Raw genomic sequence first — 16,737 nt, 5'->3', positions numbered from 1 at the left:
CAGGAGGGAGAAGATGAGGTAGTGGAGGACATGTTGAAGGTAGAGAGGGAAGATGTGTAGACTGTCACGAGAGCTCTCTGGTTGGGTGGAAGGGAGTTGTTCAGATCTACCTTCCTTTTTAGATGAATGTTGCGTATGGGGCAAACAGATCGCTTGTCCATTTGCTGGTTAGACCTGGTGGTTGATCAGACTTTTGTATTGATCAGTGGTGTGATAGTGAAACCAGTTGGCCCAAGTGGCTGTGAACTTGGATGGGGAATCTTTTGCCAAGTTAATAAGTTCTTCCATATCTGTGCTTTTTGGAGACGTATGAGCCACTCTGAAAGTGATGGAACATGAGTTGTGTTTCAATGAATCCATATAAACGGCTTCGCTGCATTTACCATGTGCATGGCGAGCAGGTTGCTTCTTTTTTTTGGCAACACAGGTGCTTGAAAAGGTTAAACAGACAACTGAAACTCATATATGGGAAATGTTCTAATAATTAAAACCTTTTAAAATCATAGCATTCACTAGTGGTTTATTCACCCCTGCTGAGCTACACAAAGATGGTGACATCTTGCTGCAGAGCCTGCTAAAGCTCTGTAGATTGTCATACTATCACCCCACTTGATGCTTTCTCTAAGGCCACTTTCAGACCGGGGCGTTAGGGGGGGCATTGGTGGTAAAGCGACACTATTTTCAGCAGCGCTTTACTGTCATTTTTGCGTCCCTTTATGGCTGCTAGCGGGGAGTGCTTTTAACCCCTGCTAATGACTGAAAAATGGTTTAATGCGCCTGCAAAGCAGTGTTGCAGCAGGGCTTTGCTGGCACTTTGGCAGCGCTGCCCATTGATTTCAATGGGCAGGGGCACTGTAGGGGCAGTGTATACACCACTCCTACAGCACCTCAAAGATGCGGCTTGCAGGACTTTTGGCATCCTGCCAGCGCACAGCTCCAGTGTGAAAGCACTCGGGCTGTCACACTGGAGTGAGAGGAGACACTCTTTACAGGCACTATACAGGCACTATTTATAGTGCTATAGCGCCTATAAAGTGCCTCAGTGTGAAAGCAGCCTTAGCCTTTGACTTCAGGTAATTGACAGAACTGAAAAATATTTCTTGATTTTTGAGGGGAAAAAAAGTGAACAAAAAATATGTGAACTAAATTGATTTGTATGGTTGTTTAGAGTTATTTAATAGGTGTACAAGTGGAAAACCCCATGTAGGCAGTTGCTAACTGTTGGGGCACACACTACCCCTTGTTGTTAATTTGTTCCCCTTATGAGGTACTCAGTCAGGGTGCGGGAAGTCAGTTTTGAACTTTGATGAAAGAATTACTTTACATAGTATGAACTGGGCAGCCTAAGCCAGGATGAACTAGAGCTATGTATGGGGGAATCTGTAAGAGACTGTTTGACCTTAATTTTGTACTTGCAAGAAACTTCAAGAAAATGTTCTAAAAGTCCCAAAAGTGCCTGGTCTGAAGTTCTTTAAAGGAAAGGGTATGTGCAAGGTGTGAAGAGGAGCTCCAGAGAGAATGCTACCAAGAGTTAACAAGGGGTGAAACTGATAAATGAAAAGCTATATTGCCATGAGTAACCAGAGGAGTGTTGGGTGCTATAGCTGTCAGCAAGCCAGAGAACAACGTGACTTGGCTGGAATGATGTTGTAACCTGGTGGTGAGAAAGTTTCTGGGCTTAACCCCCTCCCTAGTGTAGGTGCCCCATACATGGGATTGATTTCACAGCTCAGAACCCCCATGGATCTCGCCTGCATGTTATGGGGAAAAGGACGACTGAGGATCCTTGGAGATACAGAAGCTCAGAAACAAGCAGAGAGTTTAATTCCTAATACTGTGAGAAGTCTCAAGTGTGTCACTGGGAGAAAGGTGACATAAAAGCTGAGCTGGAGGAGTGGGATACTGGCTTTGTGGTGTACTTTGTGGAAGAAGTCTGATATAGTTAAGCAAGTATGAAGTCGCTGAGAAATGAACTGTGCACAGAGTTAATTGCACTGAGAATTATGCTTGCTTCTAAGTTTAAAGTACTACTTTAATGCAGATTTATCATGACCGCAGTCTCCACCTGTTCATACAGGCATTAGCGATCGCTGTTCCAGTGTCTCTGATCGGGTGCGTTAAGCCCCGCACACACCTTGATGTCTAACAACTTGGTTATACCACCATGAACATGATTGTTGAAGTAATGTGTATTTTCTTAGAGTTCCCCGGTTCTTACTTCTATGTTTTAATAAAATAAACCCAAAGCCATATCACATTCAAGATAGATTAGTGATACAGCAGTGAGTTCAGAGAAGAAGACCCCAACTGCTGAACATTATCTCCCAAGAAGTGTAATGTCCCTTGGAAACACAAAACTCTGCATTCTGACCCAAATGATTATGTTCATCGAAACTATGTTTTTCGTTTTTTTAAAGGCTTAATTCCAAATTAATTTGTAATGCTTCGAGCCAATTTTTTTTCAGGAAAAAGTTGCAAGTCTCCTTTCGAAAACAATTTTCCTAGACATATTTTACAGCTACTTTTGGCTTGTTGTCTCCAGTCGTCAATTTTCACTAACAGACATTGGGGTTTATTTACTAAAGGCAAATCCACTTTGCACTACAAGTGCACTGCTTTATGATAGTGTAATTTGGTGGGCAGAAAATACATGAATTGCTTTCGTGTAAGTTCTGTTTTATTTATTGCCCTAATAAATAGCATCAACCTATTCAACAATTCTTCACAAAGTACATGGGTGCATTCACATCAGTCTCTTGCTCGCATTGTCACACCAATAATAAACATTTAAGGGTTAGTTGTATCAGAAACCAGTTAATCTTGCAGTATTTTTTGGGCTGTGGAGAAGAATAGGGCATCTGAAGAAACAAGAGTCCATGTCCATGTAAGCATTGCTCTAAGTGGGAACATTGGATACCAACGCTACCACACTGCAATGCTAACTGCTGAGCTGGAGAAAGACATTTTCCTAATGTTTTTTTATCAAGCCATAACTAAGCTAAACATGATCATGAATGCAAACGTAACCCTGAATGTCACATAAAAAGCTCATCTTTGGTGTACATTATTACGTTATTAGGTTTTGACAAGATGGATGTACACTGTGAGGAAAGGGTATCGGGACATCACCTACCACAACTGGCGACATGGGTTCAATGTTGGACAAACCATGTTCACACTGCTAATGGTATGTAATGTTTTAATTACAGTAGATTTGCCATCATAAAATCTTTTTTGCCCAAAAATATAAAATTACCTTGTCCGTCATTATGTATGTAATTAACAATGACAACCAGACATCCCATAGATGTATAGTTTGTATGTAAAAAATAAAAATAAAAAATCAAGGGTTTTGCTCACAGCACATGATTACTAGTGAGTACAAGAAAAGGCTCATCACAGTCCGGGTGGGTTTGTACACACAAATGCCCCACTGTCATAACAACATAGAGTATCTTTACTGTTCCTAAGTTCATCCTCTACAGTACGAACAACTATATGTGCCATTTTCATTACTGACCCACTCTGGCATTTTTCTGTAAATGGACAAGATGCTGGGCTTTTTGAAGGTCAATAAACTACCTAAAGACATTAGTTCTGAATCTGAAATTCAGTGGCATACAGAAAACACAGCCTATTTTTCTGGGTTCTCTAGTTTACTTAACGTCCAAAAACTAGCTAACATTTTTTATTGTTTATTTTTTGCATAGTAAAGATTAAATAGTTCTATCAAGTTTTTTTTTCTGTCTGCGACCCCATTAGGGAGATTTCACCTCCCTTCTGGTCTCAGCAAAACAAAAATGAGGGAAGTAGTTGTCAACAGTCAATGTTTCCAGTAGAGAGATTTCTCATTACTTCTTGTCCCAAAAGCAAATTAGGTGAAACAAAGGTTCTATTACTTTTGCAAGCTGTTCAAAGCTAAAAAAAAAAAAAATTTACTGGATTTGGGCTTTAAAATGCCCTAGTGATATGGCACGTGGGTAGACCACTTCCTCACCCACATAGAAATGCTAAAAGGTAGTTATATGGCATAGATATGAGTACACAGTTGCATAACCTGGCAGTTTAGAGCTGAATTTATGAATAATCTCATGGGCACTATCAGAAACCCCATTGAATGGTCTTGATTAATTGCAGTGGGAATGATCACTGTTGCTCTCTCCTTGTTACGCTGGCACTATATTTATTTAGTAGAATTCTTTCTTTCCCATTCCCATAGTATAAACTTGAATGAGTTACCAAGCCAAGTGTACAGGGATCAACTGAAGCTTAATTGTAATCACATCATGCACGTAAGCTTAGCTGACCATAGGCCTGAACCTGTTTCCCTAACATGCTTAATGAAATGTCCATTCATTTTCCAAAGACAGGTAAACTCAAGAAATATTTTTCCGATTTAGAAGCCTTTGCCATGGTGGCTGCTGCTTTCTGTCATGATATTGACCACAGAGGGACCAACAATTTGTACCAAATGAAGTAAGTGATCAAGTTCTCATATTTTTGTAGGCCATCAGTTACGTAAGGCATACCATTATAATGCATACCAATAACATGTACCTTTGTCTTCAGATCCCAGGCTCATCTAGCCAGGCTACATGGGTCTTCAATACTAGAGAGACACCACTTAGAATTCAGCAAGACACTCTTAGAAGATGAGGTGGGTGTGTAATGTTGTCCACTGAGTTGTCTACAGTCAAGAATATAAGAGATATACAATATGGAGATGTACAAGCACAGCTGAAATACTCTTTATTTTACTATTATTGACTTTAAATTAAAAATAAATAAAAGATGTTAGAACCTATTTTTTTTTACATTTTCTTGGAGTATTCTTTATTGTATTGACAGTACAAAAGTACACTACAATACACACACCTAGCACAGAGCCAAAACTGTGAGGAAAAGAAAAAGAAGGCACATGTTACAACTGGCATAGCCAGTGTGATATAGCACCTTAACCCACAGTGATAATCTTACTCTCACTCCCCCCAACCCCCCCCAAAAAAAAACTTTAGCCAATACTCCCCATTACAGAATTACAAAGGATACTATCCCCTCAGCATAATAAAATAACACGCTTTATGGAGCCTGCGTATATATCAGCAAAGGAGTTCGGAGTAAACAGTAGGTACCTGATAATCTGAAATTACAGTAGAATATGGTAACAATTATATTGCTAAAAGTTGCCTAGGCAATTTAAGTAAAATAGTATCTTATCAGTTACTCAGGTGTCAGCAGGGAGGTTCTAATTCAGTGTTGACATGTCTCAGAGCCAACTATGCCAAACTTTCTCAAACTTTTTGGGACATCCCCTGCTCAAATAGGTAGCCTTCTATAATGGCAGAGCCTTGTTAACCAGGCCCTTCCAAAACATTAAAGAAGGGGCTTCAGATTTTTTCCACTGCAGTAAAACTGCCTTATGTGCATAAAATAAAGAGACAGCGAGAAGCGTCTTTGTGCCCTGAGAGGTGCTAGGTCTTCTACCAGTCCCAGTAAGCAGACTGATATTGTCAACAGAATAGTGAGGGCCATAATATACAGTGGTGTGAAAAAGTGTTTGCCCCCTTCCTCATTTCCTGTTCCTTTGCATGTTTGTCACACTTAAGTGTTTCGGAACATCAAACCAATTTAAACAGTAGTCAAGGACAACACAAGTAAACACAAAATGCAATTTGTAAATGAAGGTGTTTATTATTAAAGGTGAAAAAAAATCCAAACCATCATGGCCCTGTGTGAAAAAGTGATTGCCCCCCTTGTTAAAACATACTATAACTGTGGTTGTCCACACCTGAGTTCAATTTCTCTAGCCACACCCAGGCCTGATTATTGCCACACCTGTTCACAATCAAGGCATCACTTAAATAGGAGCTGCTTGACACAGTAAGGTCCACCAGAAGATCCTTAAAAGCTACACATCATGCCGAGACCCAAAGAAATTCAGGAACAATTGAGAAAGAAAGTAATTGAGATCTATCAGTCTGGAAAGGGTTATAAAGCCATTTCCAAAGCTTTGGGAATCCAGCGAACCACAGTGAGAGCCATTATCCACAAATGGCGAAGACATGGAACAGTGGTGAACCTTCCCAGGAGTGGCCGGCCGCCCAAAATTACCCCAAGAGCGCAGCGACGACTCATCCAAGAGGTCACAAAAGACCCCACAACAACGTCCAAGGAACTGCAGGCCTCACTTGCCTCAGTTAAGGTCAGCGTTCATGCCTCCACCATCAGGAAAAAGACTGGGCAAAAATGGCCTGCATGGCAGAGTTCCAAGGAGAAAACCACTGCTGAGCAAAAAGAACATCAAAGCTCGTCTCAATTTCTCCACAACACATCTTCATGATCCCCAAGACTTTTGGGACAACATTCTGTGGACCAATGAGACAAAAGTGGAACTCTTTGGAAGGTGTGTGTCCAAGTATATCTGGCGTAGAAGGAACACTGCATTTCATAAAAAGAACATTATACCAACAGTAAAATATGGTGGTGGTAGTGTGATGGTCTGGGGCTGTTTTGCTGCTTCAGGACCTGGAAGACTTGCCGTGATAAAAGGAACTATGAATTCTGCTGTCTACCAAGAGATCCTGAAGGAGAATGTCCGACCATCTGTTTGTGTACTCAAGCTGAAACGAACTTGGGTTCTGCAGCAGGACAATGATCCTAAACACACCAGCAAGTCCACCACCGAATGGCTGAAGAAAAACAAAATGAAGACTTTGGAGTGGCCTAGCCAAAGTCCTGACCTGAATCCTATTGAGATGTTGTGGTATGACCTTAAAAAGGCCGTTCATGCTCGAAAACCCTCTAATGTAACTGAATTGGGACAATTCTGCAAAGATGAGTGGGCCAAAATTCCTCCAGGACGCTGTAAAAGCCTCATTGCACGTTATCGCAAACGCTTGGTTGCAGTTGTTGCTGCTAAGGGTGGCCCAATCAGTTATTAGGTTTAGGGGGCAATCACTTTTTCACACAGGGCCATGATGGTTTGGATTTTTTTTCACCTTTAATAATAAACACCTTCATTTACAAATTGCATTTTGTGTTTACTTGTGTTGTCCTTGACTATTGTTTAAATTGGTTTGATGTTCCGAAACACTTAAGTGTGACAAACATGCAAAGGAACAGGAAATGAGGAAGGGGGCAAACACTTTTTCACACCACTGTAATTAAGAGCTTGAGTGACCCCCCCTTCCAAAAATCCTGAATAGCAGGGCACTGCCAAAAAATATGGTCATAGTCAGCTGAAGAAAATGTACAATGCCAACACTCCGCCAAATTAGAGTTGTAGATACAAGCCAGCCTAGCCAGTATGTAATGGACTCTGTGTAGTAGTTTAAATTATATAAGGAGATCCCCTAGCTCACACCAGATTCTTGAAGGGATAATCCCACATATAATCCCAATCATCACTTATTTTTATTTATTTTTTAAAGAAAAGGATCAACTTGGGGGTTATTTACGAAAGGCAAATCCACTTTGCACTGCAAGTGCACTTGGAAGTGCAGTCGCGCGAAATCTAAGGGGTAGATCTGAAATGAGGGGAAGCTCTTCTGATTTAACATCCAATCATTTGCAAGCTAAAATGCTGTTTTTTATTTTCCTTGCATGTCCCCCTCGGATCTACAGCGACTTTACTTTCAAGTGCACTTACAGTGCACAGTGGATTTTCCTTTATTAAATAACCCCCATTGCATTCTTATCTGTTTTGTGCAATGGTATTGCAAACAAAAAACAGCCTATAATCTACTATTCTAGGGTCCCCAGGTAGTGCTCTCTGCTCCTCCTCTTCTGTGCCTACCCCATAGCAAAAAACTTGCTATGGGGGCAGACGTACGGGCTCGCTCCCAAGCCAGGCTGTGTGCGTCCATAGACACACACAGTGTGGCTTAGCCCTACCACTCACTGGAGCCAACACCAGTAGCCAATGACTCTTGCTGATGTATCTGTGTTCTGTGGAGGAGAGGGGAGAGCGCCAATACAGACAGGCACATTGCTGGATTTAGTAAGAAATCAGGTAAATATTTGGGGGGGGGGTACTGCTACTGGGAAGTTTTTTACCTTATTGCTTTTTGCAGTAAATTTTTGGCACTTCTTTTTTACACGTTTTGCATATTTATGCTCTTTTTTTGGGGGGGGGGGGGGGGGGGCAAATTGTTGTTGGGCATTAAAAAACACACTACATGCTTTTCTGCAGCTTCTCCATTGAAGTCTATTGAACCAAAAAACTAACCGCTTTGCACTTAAAAAAAGTCTCTGGCCCTTTCCAAAAACGCATCAGCTGAAAAAAAGAATAGATGTAAGCGCGTCCCATAGGAAACCATGTCAAAACAAAACGCATAGGTGTGAACCAGGCCTTAGGAAGAGTTACAACTGTCATTTTTATTACTGTCACTGTAATTTATGGAGAGTGCAAAATCTGGTGCAGCTGTGCATGGTATCAAATCAGCTTCTAACGACAGCTTGTTCAATTAAACAAAAAACTGGAAGCTGATTGGTTAATATACAGAGTTGCACCAGATTTTGCACTCTCCAGTTTTAGTAAATCATAAAGTTAGCTAAAAACATTTTATTGAGCATGACTTTAGATTATTTTGTCAACATCAGATCATATATAAAATAATATGTTGAGGCAATGTGAGTGCTTTTTCTCTTTTTTATTCAATATGTTTTAATTATTTCTGTCTGCATATTTCAGCTGTTGTCTTTGCTTATCATAGATGCATGCTACAAATAAAGATTAAAGCACATTACTCCTCATTTCCCATTACCGATTGGTTGCACTGGGTTTAAGGACTGCAATTCTTTGCTTTTTTACATTGTACGTTGTTTCGTGCACGAGATACTGTGGGCATGCGCACTGCATGGAGGGGGAGCTAATCCACGGGTCCGGTGGACCCGATGTCCGCTGGTCACCTGCGATCACTCCACTGAGAGGCAGAACGGGGATCTGCATATGGAAACAAAGCAGATCCATGTTCTGACAGGGAAGTACACTGAGATCTTCTGTTCCTAGTAACCAGGAACAGTGATCTCTGTGTTCTTCCTGTCAGTCCATCCCCCACACAGTTATATAACAATTGCAGGGAACACACTTAACCCTTTGATCGCCCCGGATGTTAACCTCTTCCTGCCAGTGTCATTTATACAGTGATCAGTGCATTTTTTTAGCACTGATCACTGTATTGGTGTCACTGGTCCCCAAAAAGTGTCACTTATGCTGCGTAAACACGATCAAACAATCGGGTGGAAAAGTCCGGCAAACTCAAGTCCGCCGGACAATCCCCCCGTGTGTAGCCTCCGGCGGACTTTTTTTACCCGAAAGTACGGCAGACTTAGAAAGTATTTTTGAACTCCAATCTTCCCGCCGGACTCGCATTTCGGCGGACAATCCGGCCGTTGGTATGCCAGTCCGCCGTACTTTTGAAATGAGCGGACTTTTCCTGGCGAAAAGTCAGATAATTTTGAGCGCGTCTCCAGGTAGACGGGGCCAGCGAAGGAGGCGTCGCTGGCCCCGTCACCTGGTATGGACTTAAAGGGGAACCCCAACGCCGGAAAAATCGGCGTGGGGGTCCCCCCCAGGTCCACATCAGACCATTGTCCGAGCACGCTACCCGGCCGGCCAGGAAAGGGGGGGACGAGCGAGCGCCCCCCCCGAGCCATACCAGGCCGCGTGCCCTCCACATGGGGGGTGCCTTGGGGAAGGAGGGCCGCGCAGCCCCCCCACCCCAAAGCACCTTGTCCCCATATTGATGAGGACAAGGGCCTCTTCCCGAAAACCCTGGCCGTTGGTTGTCGGGGTCTGCGGGCGGTGGGCTTATCGGAATCCGGGAGCCCCCTTTAATAAGGGGGCCCCCGGATACCGGCCCCCCCACCCTATGTGAATGAGTATGGGGTACAATGTATCCCTACCCATTCACCTGTAAAAAAAAAAGTAAAAAAAAACCCAACACACAAGGGTTAAAATAGTTTAGTGCACAGCTCCGGGGGTCTTCCGTCTTTGGGGGTCTTCTCGCTGGACTCCTCCGCTATCTTCTTCTAGCTCTTTTGCTATCGGAGGAGCCCGGCTTTCTTCCTCACCACCGCCCTCTTCTTCCGACTTCGGGGGTCTTGTCCCCCTCTTCGGGGGTCTTGTCCCCCTCTTCGGTTCTTCTTGCTGGGCCACCGAGCCTTCTTCTAGCTCTTTTACAGGCGGTGGCCGCCCGCAGACCCCGACAACCAACGGCCAGAGTTGCCGGGAAGAGGCCCTTGTCCTCATCAACATGGGGACAAGGTGCTTTGGGGTGGGGAGGCCGTGCGGCCCCCCCTTCCCCAAGGTACCCCCCATGTTGAGGGCACGCGGCCTGGTACGGCTCAGGAGGGGGGGGGGGCGCTCGTCCCCCCCTTTCCTGGCCGGCCAGGTAGCGTGCTCAGACAAGGGTCTGATGTGGACCTGGGGGGACCCCCATGCCGATTTTTCTGGCGTTGGGGTTCCCCTTTAAGTCTATACCAGGTGGCAGGGCCAGCGTCGTCTCCTTCGCGGGCCCCGCCTGGAGAGGCGCTCAAAATGAGCGGACTTTCCTCCGCGTGTGTGGGCGAGTCCGTTCAATTCAAAAGTAAGGCGGATAGTCCGGCGGACTTAGTACGCCGTATTAGTCCGCTGAAAAAGTGCCGTGTGTGGGCAAGTAGCCCGTTCAGAAAGTCCGGCGGACAGTCCGCCCAATAGTCTGCTACCGTGTGTACGCGGCATTAGGGTCAGATTTGTCTGCCGTAATGTCGTAGTCCCATAAAAATCACTGGATCACTGACATTACCAGTAAAAAAAAAAAAAGAAAAGTCCATATATCTATCCCATAGTTTGTAGACGCTATAACTTTAATGCAAACCAATCAATATACGCTTATTGGGATTTTTTTAACAAAAAATTTGTAGAAGAATACACATTGGCCTAAATTGATGAAGAAATGTGTTTTTTTGTATTGTATGGGATATGTATTATAGCAGAAAGTAAAAATCATTGTTTTTTTCACATTTTTTTGTTTATAGCGCAAAAAAAATAAAAATATACCACAGAGGTAGTAAAATACCACCAAAAGAAAGCTCTATTTGTGGTGAAAGAAATCATAAATTTTGTTTGGGTACATCGTCGAACGCCCACACAATTGTCAGTTAAAATAACACAGTGTTATTAAGGGGGTAAAACCTTCTGGGGCTGAAGTGGTTAAAACATATAAACTCATTATAGTCACCCCTCCTTATTTATCCGTTATTTATGACGTATGAAATGCCCATGCCACAGTAGTAATTCTGTCATTGGCAACAACTTGTCATTTACCCGCTCCATTCTTGTTACTCCCTCACTTCTTAGTAGTGAGATGATCTTGTCATTTACTAGCAATCAAAGTGTGACACTATTTTGGCCAAAGGAATGGCAAAGTCTTTTAGAAAAAGTGTGAGCTGTGTGCTGCTTAGGGGTAGTATCCGCAATGTGACATGGACCTAAATCAGCTTATTTTTTTGTCTTTCAGACTATAAACATCTTTCAGAATCTAAACAAGAGGCAGTTTGAAAATGTTATCCATTTGTTTGAGGTGGCGATCATAGCAACGGATCTGGCATTGTATTTTAAGTAAGTGCATATCACTACACATGTACAATTGCAGATGCCAATCACAAGTTGGCTGATTTTAATTCTGACACTGAGACATTTTTTTGTAAGGTAAGTGGTTTTCCACTAGTATAGAACTGTGAAAACACTCATTATTTTTGCTAAAGAGCCTTGCAGACCTTGAATGCTGTTGTGGACAATGTTGTCAAATGCAGCAATTGAATTTTAATGTGAATCAAAAGAGAAAGATGTGTAGTGTTCAGGCTGTAAGAGATGATGATCATGTGCCCCCAACGCTGGCCAGTCTCAGCTCCAAATGATAATATGATGAAGGATGTCTCTCGAAAGCTGCACTTCAAAGCAAACCAATTAATGGTGAGGTGAATGTCAATCTTAGCCTGGGCTCCTGCCAGGCCATGCCCCCAACTCGTTTGGCTCTGCCCCTCGAAACTTATTCATGGGGATTATGGGGGATCATGATTAAGTTCCGAGTGTGAAGAGCAAGCATGAATTTGCTAGTGTAATGTGACCAAACTATTGTCATATATACTGTAGCTTACCTTGTCTCTTTGGGAATTGCGAACCTAATGCTGAATTTCCCCCATCATCTAATTTCCTTTACGATTTATAACTTTATACCATATTGTAATGTACTAAATCACATATCTTCATCTGTTTAAACAAAATATAGAGATCTAAAGACTCCCTTCAGGAATGCTCAATAATAAGTGAAACCTATTGGGTTGTGTTACCTACTAATTCCTTATATCACTTGGGAACTCCAGCCATGGGATCTCCCTTCTTTTTTGTTTCCAGGTCATCTTTGTTTGTTCCCACTCCTTTGTTTTATTCTCCATAATCTAAAATAATAAAAAAAACTAACACTGGGACCCCCTAATAATGGGCACAGCAGGCATGTGGAGCTATGACCTCAAGAGCAGAAATCTCACTGCTAGAATCCATAGGAGATGTACGGAACCTTCCATATCTGACACACTGCTTGGAGTTCCTGATGCTTGGTCCCCTTCAGAGTGTAGTTCCACCCATTGGGTCCTTCATCACTTCTGTGTCCTGTAATGATGTAGGGGGAACAGTTTGAGATGCAGAGGGCATGAGGGAAACAGGCACCTTGGAATCACTGTAGCATGTAGGATCCTGAAGATACTTCAAACAGCTTTGCTCTTCAAGAGAGCGAAACTCGAGATTGCAAGCAATGGGAAAGGGTGAATATTAAGTTTTCTCTTAAAAGGAAGGGTATTTTTCCAAGGGTTTATTCTAGCCACTGAGTCTTGTTAGAACTAGATCCAACTTGAGTTAAACTTTGCCACAGAGCTATTTGCAACATGTTTCTAAACACTGAATAAGTAAAACCTAAGTAATGGATAAAACAGGTTAACCATATTCTATGGGTTCTCTGCTTGCTGGTTGTCTTACTCCAGTACAGCCTGCAATAAATCATATGGTAACCAGTTTCACTTTCTGGTAAAGTGAAATGGAAATTACAATGGTTTTGTTTTTTTAAATATATATGGTTTTGTTCAATTGTATGTTCATTTGTTATTAATTACTGTTTTTTTTGTAGCTTTTTAGTTATTTGAGTCCTATAAAAGACTAAAAAACTGTATTTGTCCTTTAAAAGACTCGTGATGGATGTGCATATCCTACATGGCAGCACAGTGAGTTTAGTGGTTAGCATTTCTACCTTGAAGGTCTTTGGTTCAAGTCCTGGTCAAGACACAATCTGCATGGAATTAGAATTTTCTCCCTGTGCTTGAATGGGTTTCATTTGTATCATTTGTATATCCAGGTGTCTCACCCCCCCCCCCCCCCCCCCCGACTGGAACATTGTATTCTGACAGAAGGACTGATTGATGTCAGAATACACTGATCAGCGACAGCAGCTGCTGATCGACAAAAGGTCTCCAGCAGGGACAGCTACACGCTGGTCTAAACTCAGATTTCAATCAGTGCATGGCCAACTCTTTCTCCTTTCCCAATTTTATTTGGTATTCTTCACTTGGTTTTGTGCTCACAACTTCTGCCTTTTGAAGCTCTGCAGGTAGAGTTCCCCTTTTTCTCCTCCTGTTACTGGTCCGGGTTGGCTCTTTGGCAGTGATCCTGTGGTGTGTGTCTTTGGAATGTTTTCACCATTATTCAATAAATATTTAGCTCTGTGTGTCTTACAATACCACGATCAACAATTGTATACTTCTGTCTATGACAACTAATCAGCACATAGGCATTCTGTTTCAATGTACTGTAACTTTATCTGGAGTTCCTGAGCTCATGTTGTATGCCTTTGTTTTCATCTCAATACATTCTTTGGGTAACAGAAACTAAAGCTAGGTCTACATTGTACAAAATATGAGCTAAGAGGAGGGGAAGCTTCAGGGTATCATATGGCTTTAGTCATTTATTCATTAGGACCTAGACAAAATGAGCTTAGTTCAGGAAAGAGTGGGGGGTGTGTAGAGCAAGTGCTCCAGCATACTGCAACAGTCTGAATCCAATCTTTAAGGGGAGTTTAAAGTGGAAACCAAAGTCCCCTATTCTTGACAGCCAAATAACCTGTATATTAACCTCCGTTTTATCTCTAGTTGCCATGGTGATGCACATGTGATTACTATGACACCAGCCATTTGGTGACTTGACAGTTCAGTTGAGAACACAAGCAACTGTGATAGTTATCCTTCATAACATGCCCTGAATGCATCTATTATGGGAAACTGTTAAGCCTCATAAACACCATCAGTTTTTCTGCTGAGTTTTTCCTTCAGGTTTACCAAATCCATGTAGTGCAAGGGTCTGCCTGATTGCATACAATGTTACAGCTTTATTCCAAAATGGATTAAATTCATTATTTTCCTCAAAATTCGATAAACAATACCCTATTATGGCAACGTGAAAGCTTGTTTGAAATCTATGCAAATTTATTTAAAAAAAAAAAATCACATGTACATAAGTGTGCACAGCCTTTGCTCAATACTTTGTTGAAGCACCTTTGGCACCAATTACAGCCTCAAGTCTTTTTGAGTATGATGCCAAAAGCTTGGCACACCTTTTTTGGGCAGTTTCTCCCATTCTTTTTTGCAGGACCTTTCAAGCTCCATCAGGTTGGATGAGAGCGTCGGTTCACAGCCATTTTCAGATCTCTCCAGAGATGTTCAGTCAGGTTAAAATCTGGCTAGGCCACTCCAGGGCATTCACAGAGTTGTCCCGTAGCCATTTTTTTGTTATCTTGCCTGTGTGCTTAGGGTCGTTGTCATGTTGAAAGATGGACCATCACCCCCAGTCTGGGGTCCAGAGCGCTCTGGAGCAGGTTTTCATCAAGGATGTGTCTGTACATTCATCTGGTTTCCTCCAGACATGACGCTTGCCATTCAGACCAAAGGGTTCAATCTTTGTTTTTTCAGACCATTTTGTTTTTTATGATCGGAGAGTCCTTCAGGTGTCTTTTGGCAAACCCCAGGCAGTGCCTTTTACTGAGGAGTGGCTTCCATCTGGCCTCTCTATTATAGAGGCCTGATTGGTGGAGTGCTGCAGAGATGGTTGTTCTTCTAGAAGATTATCCTTTCTCCACAGAGAAATGCTGGAGCTCTGTCAGAGTGACCATCGGGTTTTTGATCACCTCCCTGACTAAGGCCGTTCTCCCCCGATTGCCCAATTTGGCAAGGTGGCCTGCTCTAGGAAGACCCCTGGTGGTTCCAAACTTCTTCCATTTATGGATGATGGAGGCCACTGTGCTCATTGGGACCTTTAATGCTGCAGACATTTTTCTGTACCCTTCCCCAGATCTGTGCCTCAATACAATCCTGTCTCAGAGCTCTACAGACAAGTCCTTGGACTTCATGGCTTGGTTTGTGCTCTGACATGCACTGTTAACTGTGGAACCCTATATAGACAGGTGTGTGCCTTTCCAAATCATGTCCAATCAACTGAATTTACCACAGATGGATGCCAATCAAGTTGTAGAAACATCTCAAGAATGATCAGTGGAAACAGGATGCACCTGAGCTAAATTTTAAATGTCATGGCAAAGGCTGCAAATACGTATGGATATGTGTTTTTTTTTGTTTTTATTTTTAATACATTTGCAAATTTTTCAAACAAACTTATTTAATGTTAATATTATGGTGTATTATTTGTAGATTTTTGAGAAAAATAATGAATTTAACCACTTCAGCCCTAGAAGGATATGACCTTAACATGACAATGACCAGGCCATTTTTTGCAATATGGCACTGTGTTACTTTAATTGACAATTGCACAGTCATGCAACGCTATACCAAAATAATAATAAAAATGGATGTCCTTTTTTCCCACAAATAAAGTTTTCTTTTGGTGGTATTGGATCACCTCTGCGTTTTTTTATTTTTTGCACTATAAACAAAAAAAGACAGACAATTTTGAAAAAACAAACAATTTTTTTACTTTCTGCTATTATACATATCCCCCAAAAAATATATAATAAAAAAAATGTTCATCAGTTTAGGCCAATATGTATTCTACTACATATTTTTGGTAAAAAAAAAAAAATCACAATAATCATATATTGATTGGGTTGTGCAAAAATTATAGCATCTACAAAATAGGGGATAGATTTATGGACTTTTAATCTGCGGCTGCGACTTTTAGCAGGACTGCGATATTGCAGCGGACAAATCTGACCCTAATGCCGTGTACACACGACCGGACCTTTCGACGGAACAAATCAACCGGACAATTCAATCGTGTGTGGGCTTCATCGGAGCTTTGCTGTCTAAAAATCAGATCATCTTTAGATTTAAAGCATGTTTCAAATCTTTCCGACAGACTCGAGTCCGGTCGAAAAATCAGTTTGTCTGTATGCTAGTCTGACGGATGAAAACCGACGCTAGGGCAGCTATTGGCTACTGGCTATGAACTTCCTTATTGTAGTCCAGTCCTACGTCATCACGTTCAAATCCATTGGACTTTGGTGTGCTTATGTGTGGCCAAGTCTGTTCGTTCGGAAAGTCCGTCGGGAAGACCATCGTACCTAGTCCGTCAAAGTCTGGTCGTGTGTATGCAGCATAAGTGACACTTTTTGGGGACCAGTGACACCAATACATTAATCAGTGCTAAAAATAATAGCATTGATCACTGTATAAATTACACTGGCAGGGAAGGGGTTCACA

At 42.1% G+C, this 16,737-nt stretch overlaps 1 protein-coding gene across 1 annotated transcript in view; it reads left to right on the top strand.

The window, feature by feature from the left end:
• Positions 1 to 16,737, top strand: part of PDE6C (phosphodiesterase 6C) — a 109,364-nt gene that overhangs the window by 53,114 nt on the left and 39,513 nt on the right. Inside the window, exons 13-16 of the mRNA XM_077455188.1 lie at positions 3,080 to 3,187; positions 4,367 to 4,476; positions 4,570 to 4,657; positions 11,502 to 11,602. Coding sequence (XP_077311314.1) covers positions 3,080 to 3,187; positions 4,367 to 4,476; positions 4,570 to 4,657; positions 11,502 to 11,602 — 407 coding nt within the window. The remainder of the gene's footprint in view (positions 1 to 3,079; positions 3,188 to 4,366; positions 4,477 to 4,569; positions 4,658 to 11,501; positions 11,603 to 16,737) is intronic.

The sequence above is a fragment of the Lithobates pipiens genome, unplaced genomic scaffold (assembly GCF_037356315.1).
Source record: "Lithobates pipiens isolate NorthernLeopardFrog02 unplaced genomic scaffold, aLitPip1_a1.2 Scaffold_25, whole genome shotgun sequence".
Classification (NCBI taxonomy): domain Eukaryota; kingdom Metazoa; phylum Chordata; class Amphibia; order Anura; family Ranidae; genus Lithobates; species Lithobates pipiens.
The sequence above is the reverse complement of the archived record's forward strand: the minus strand, read 5'-3'. Positions and strand labels throughout refer to the sequence as shown.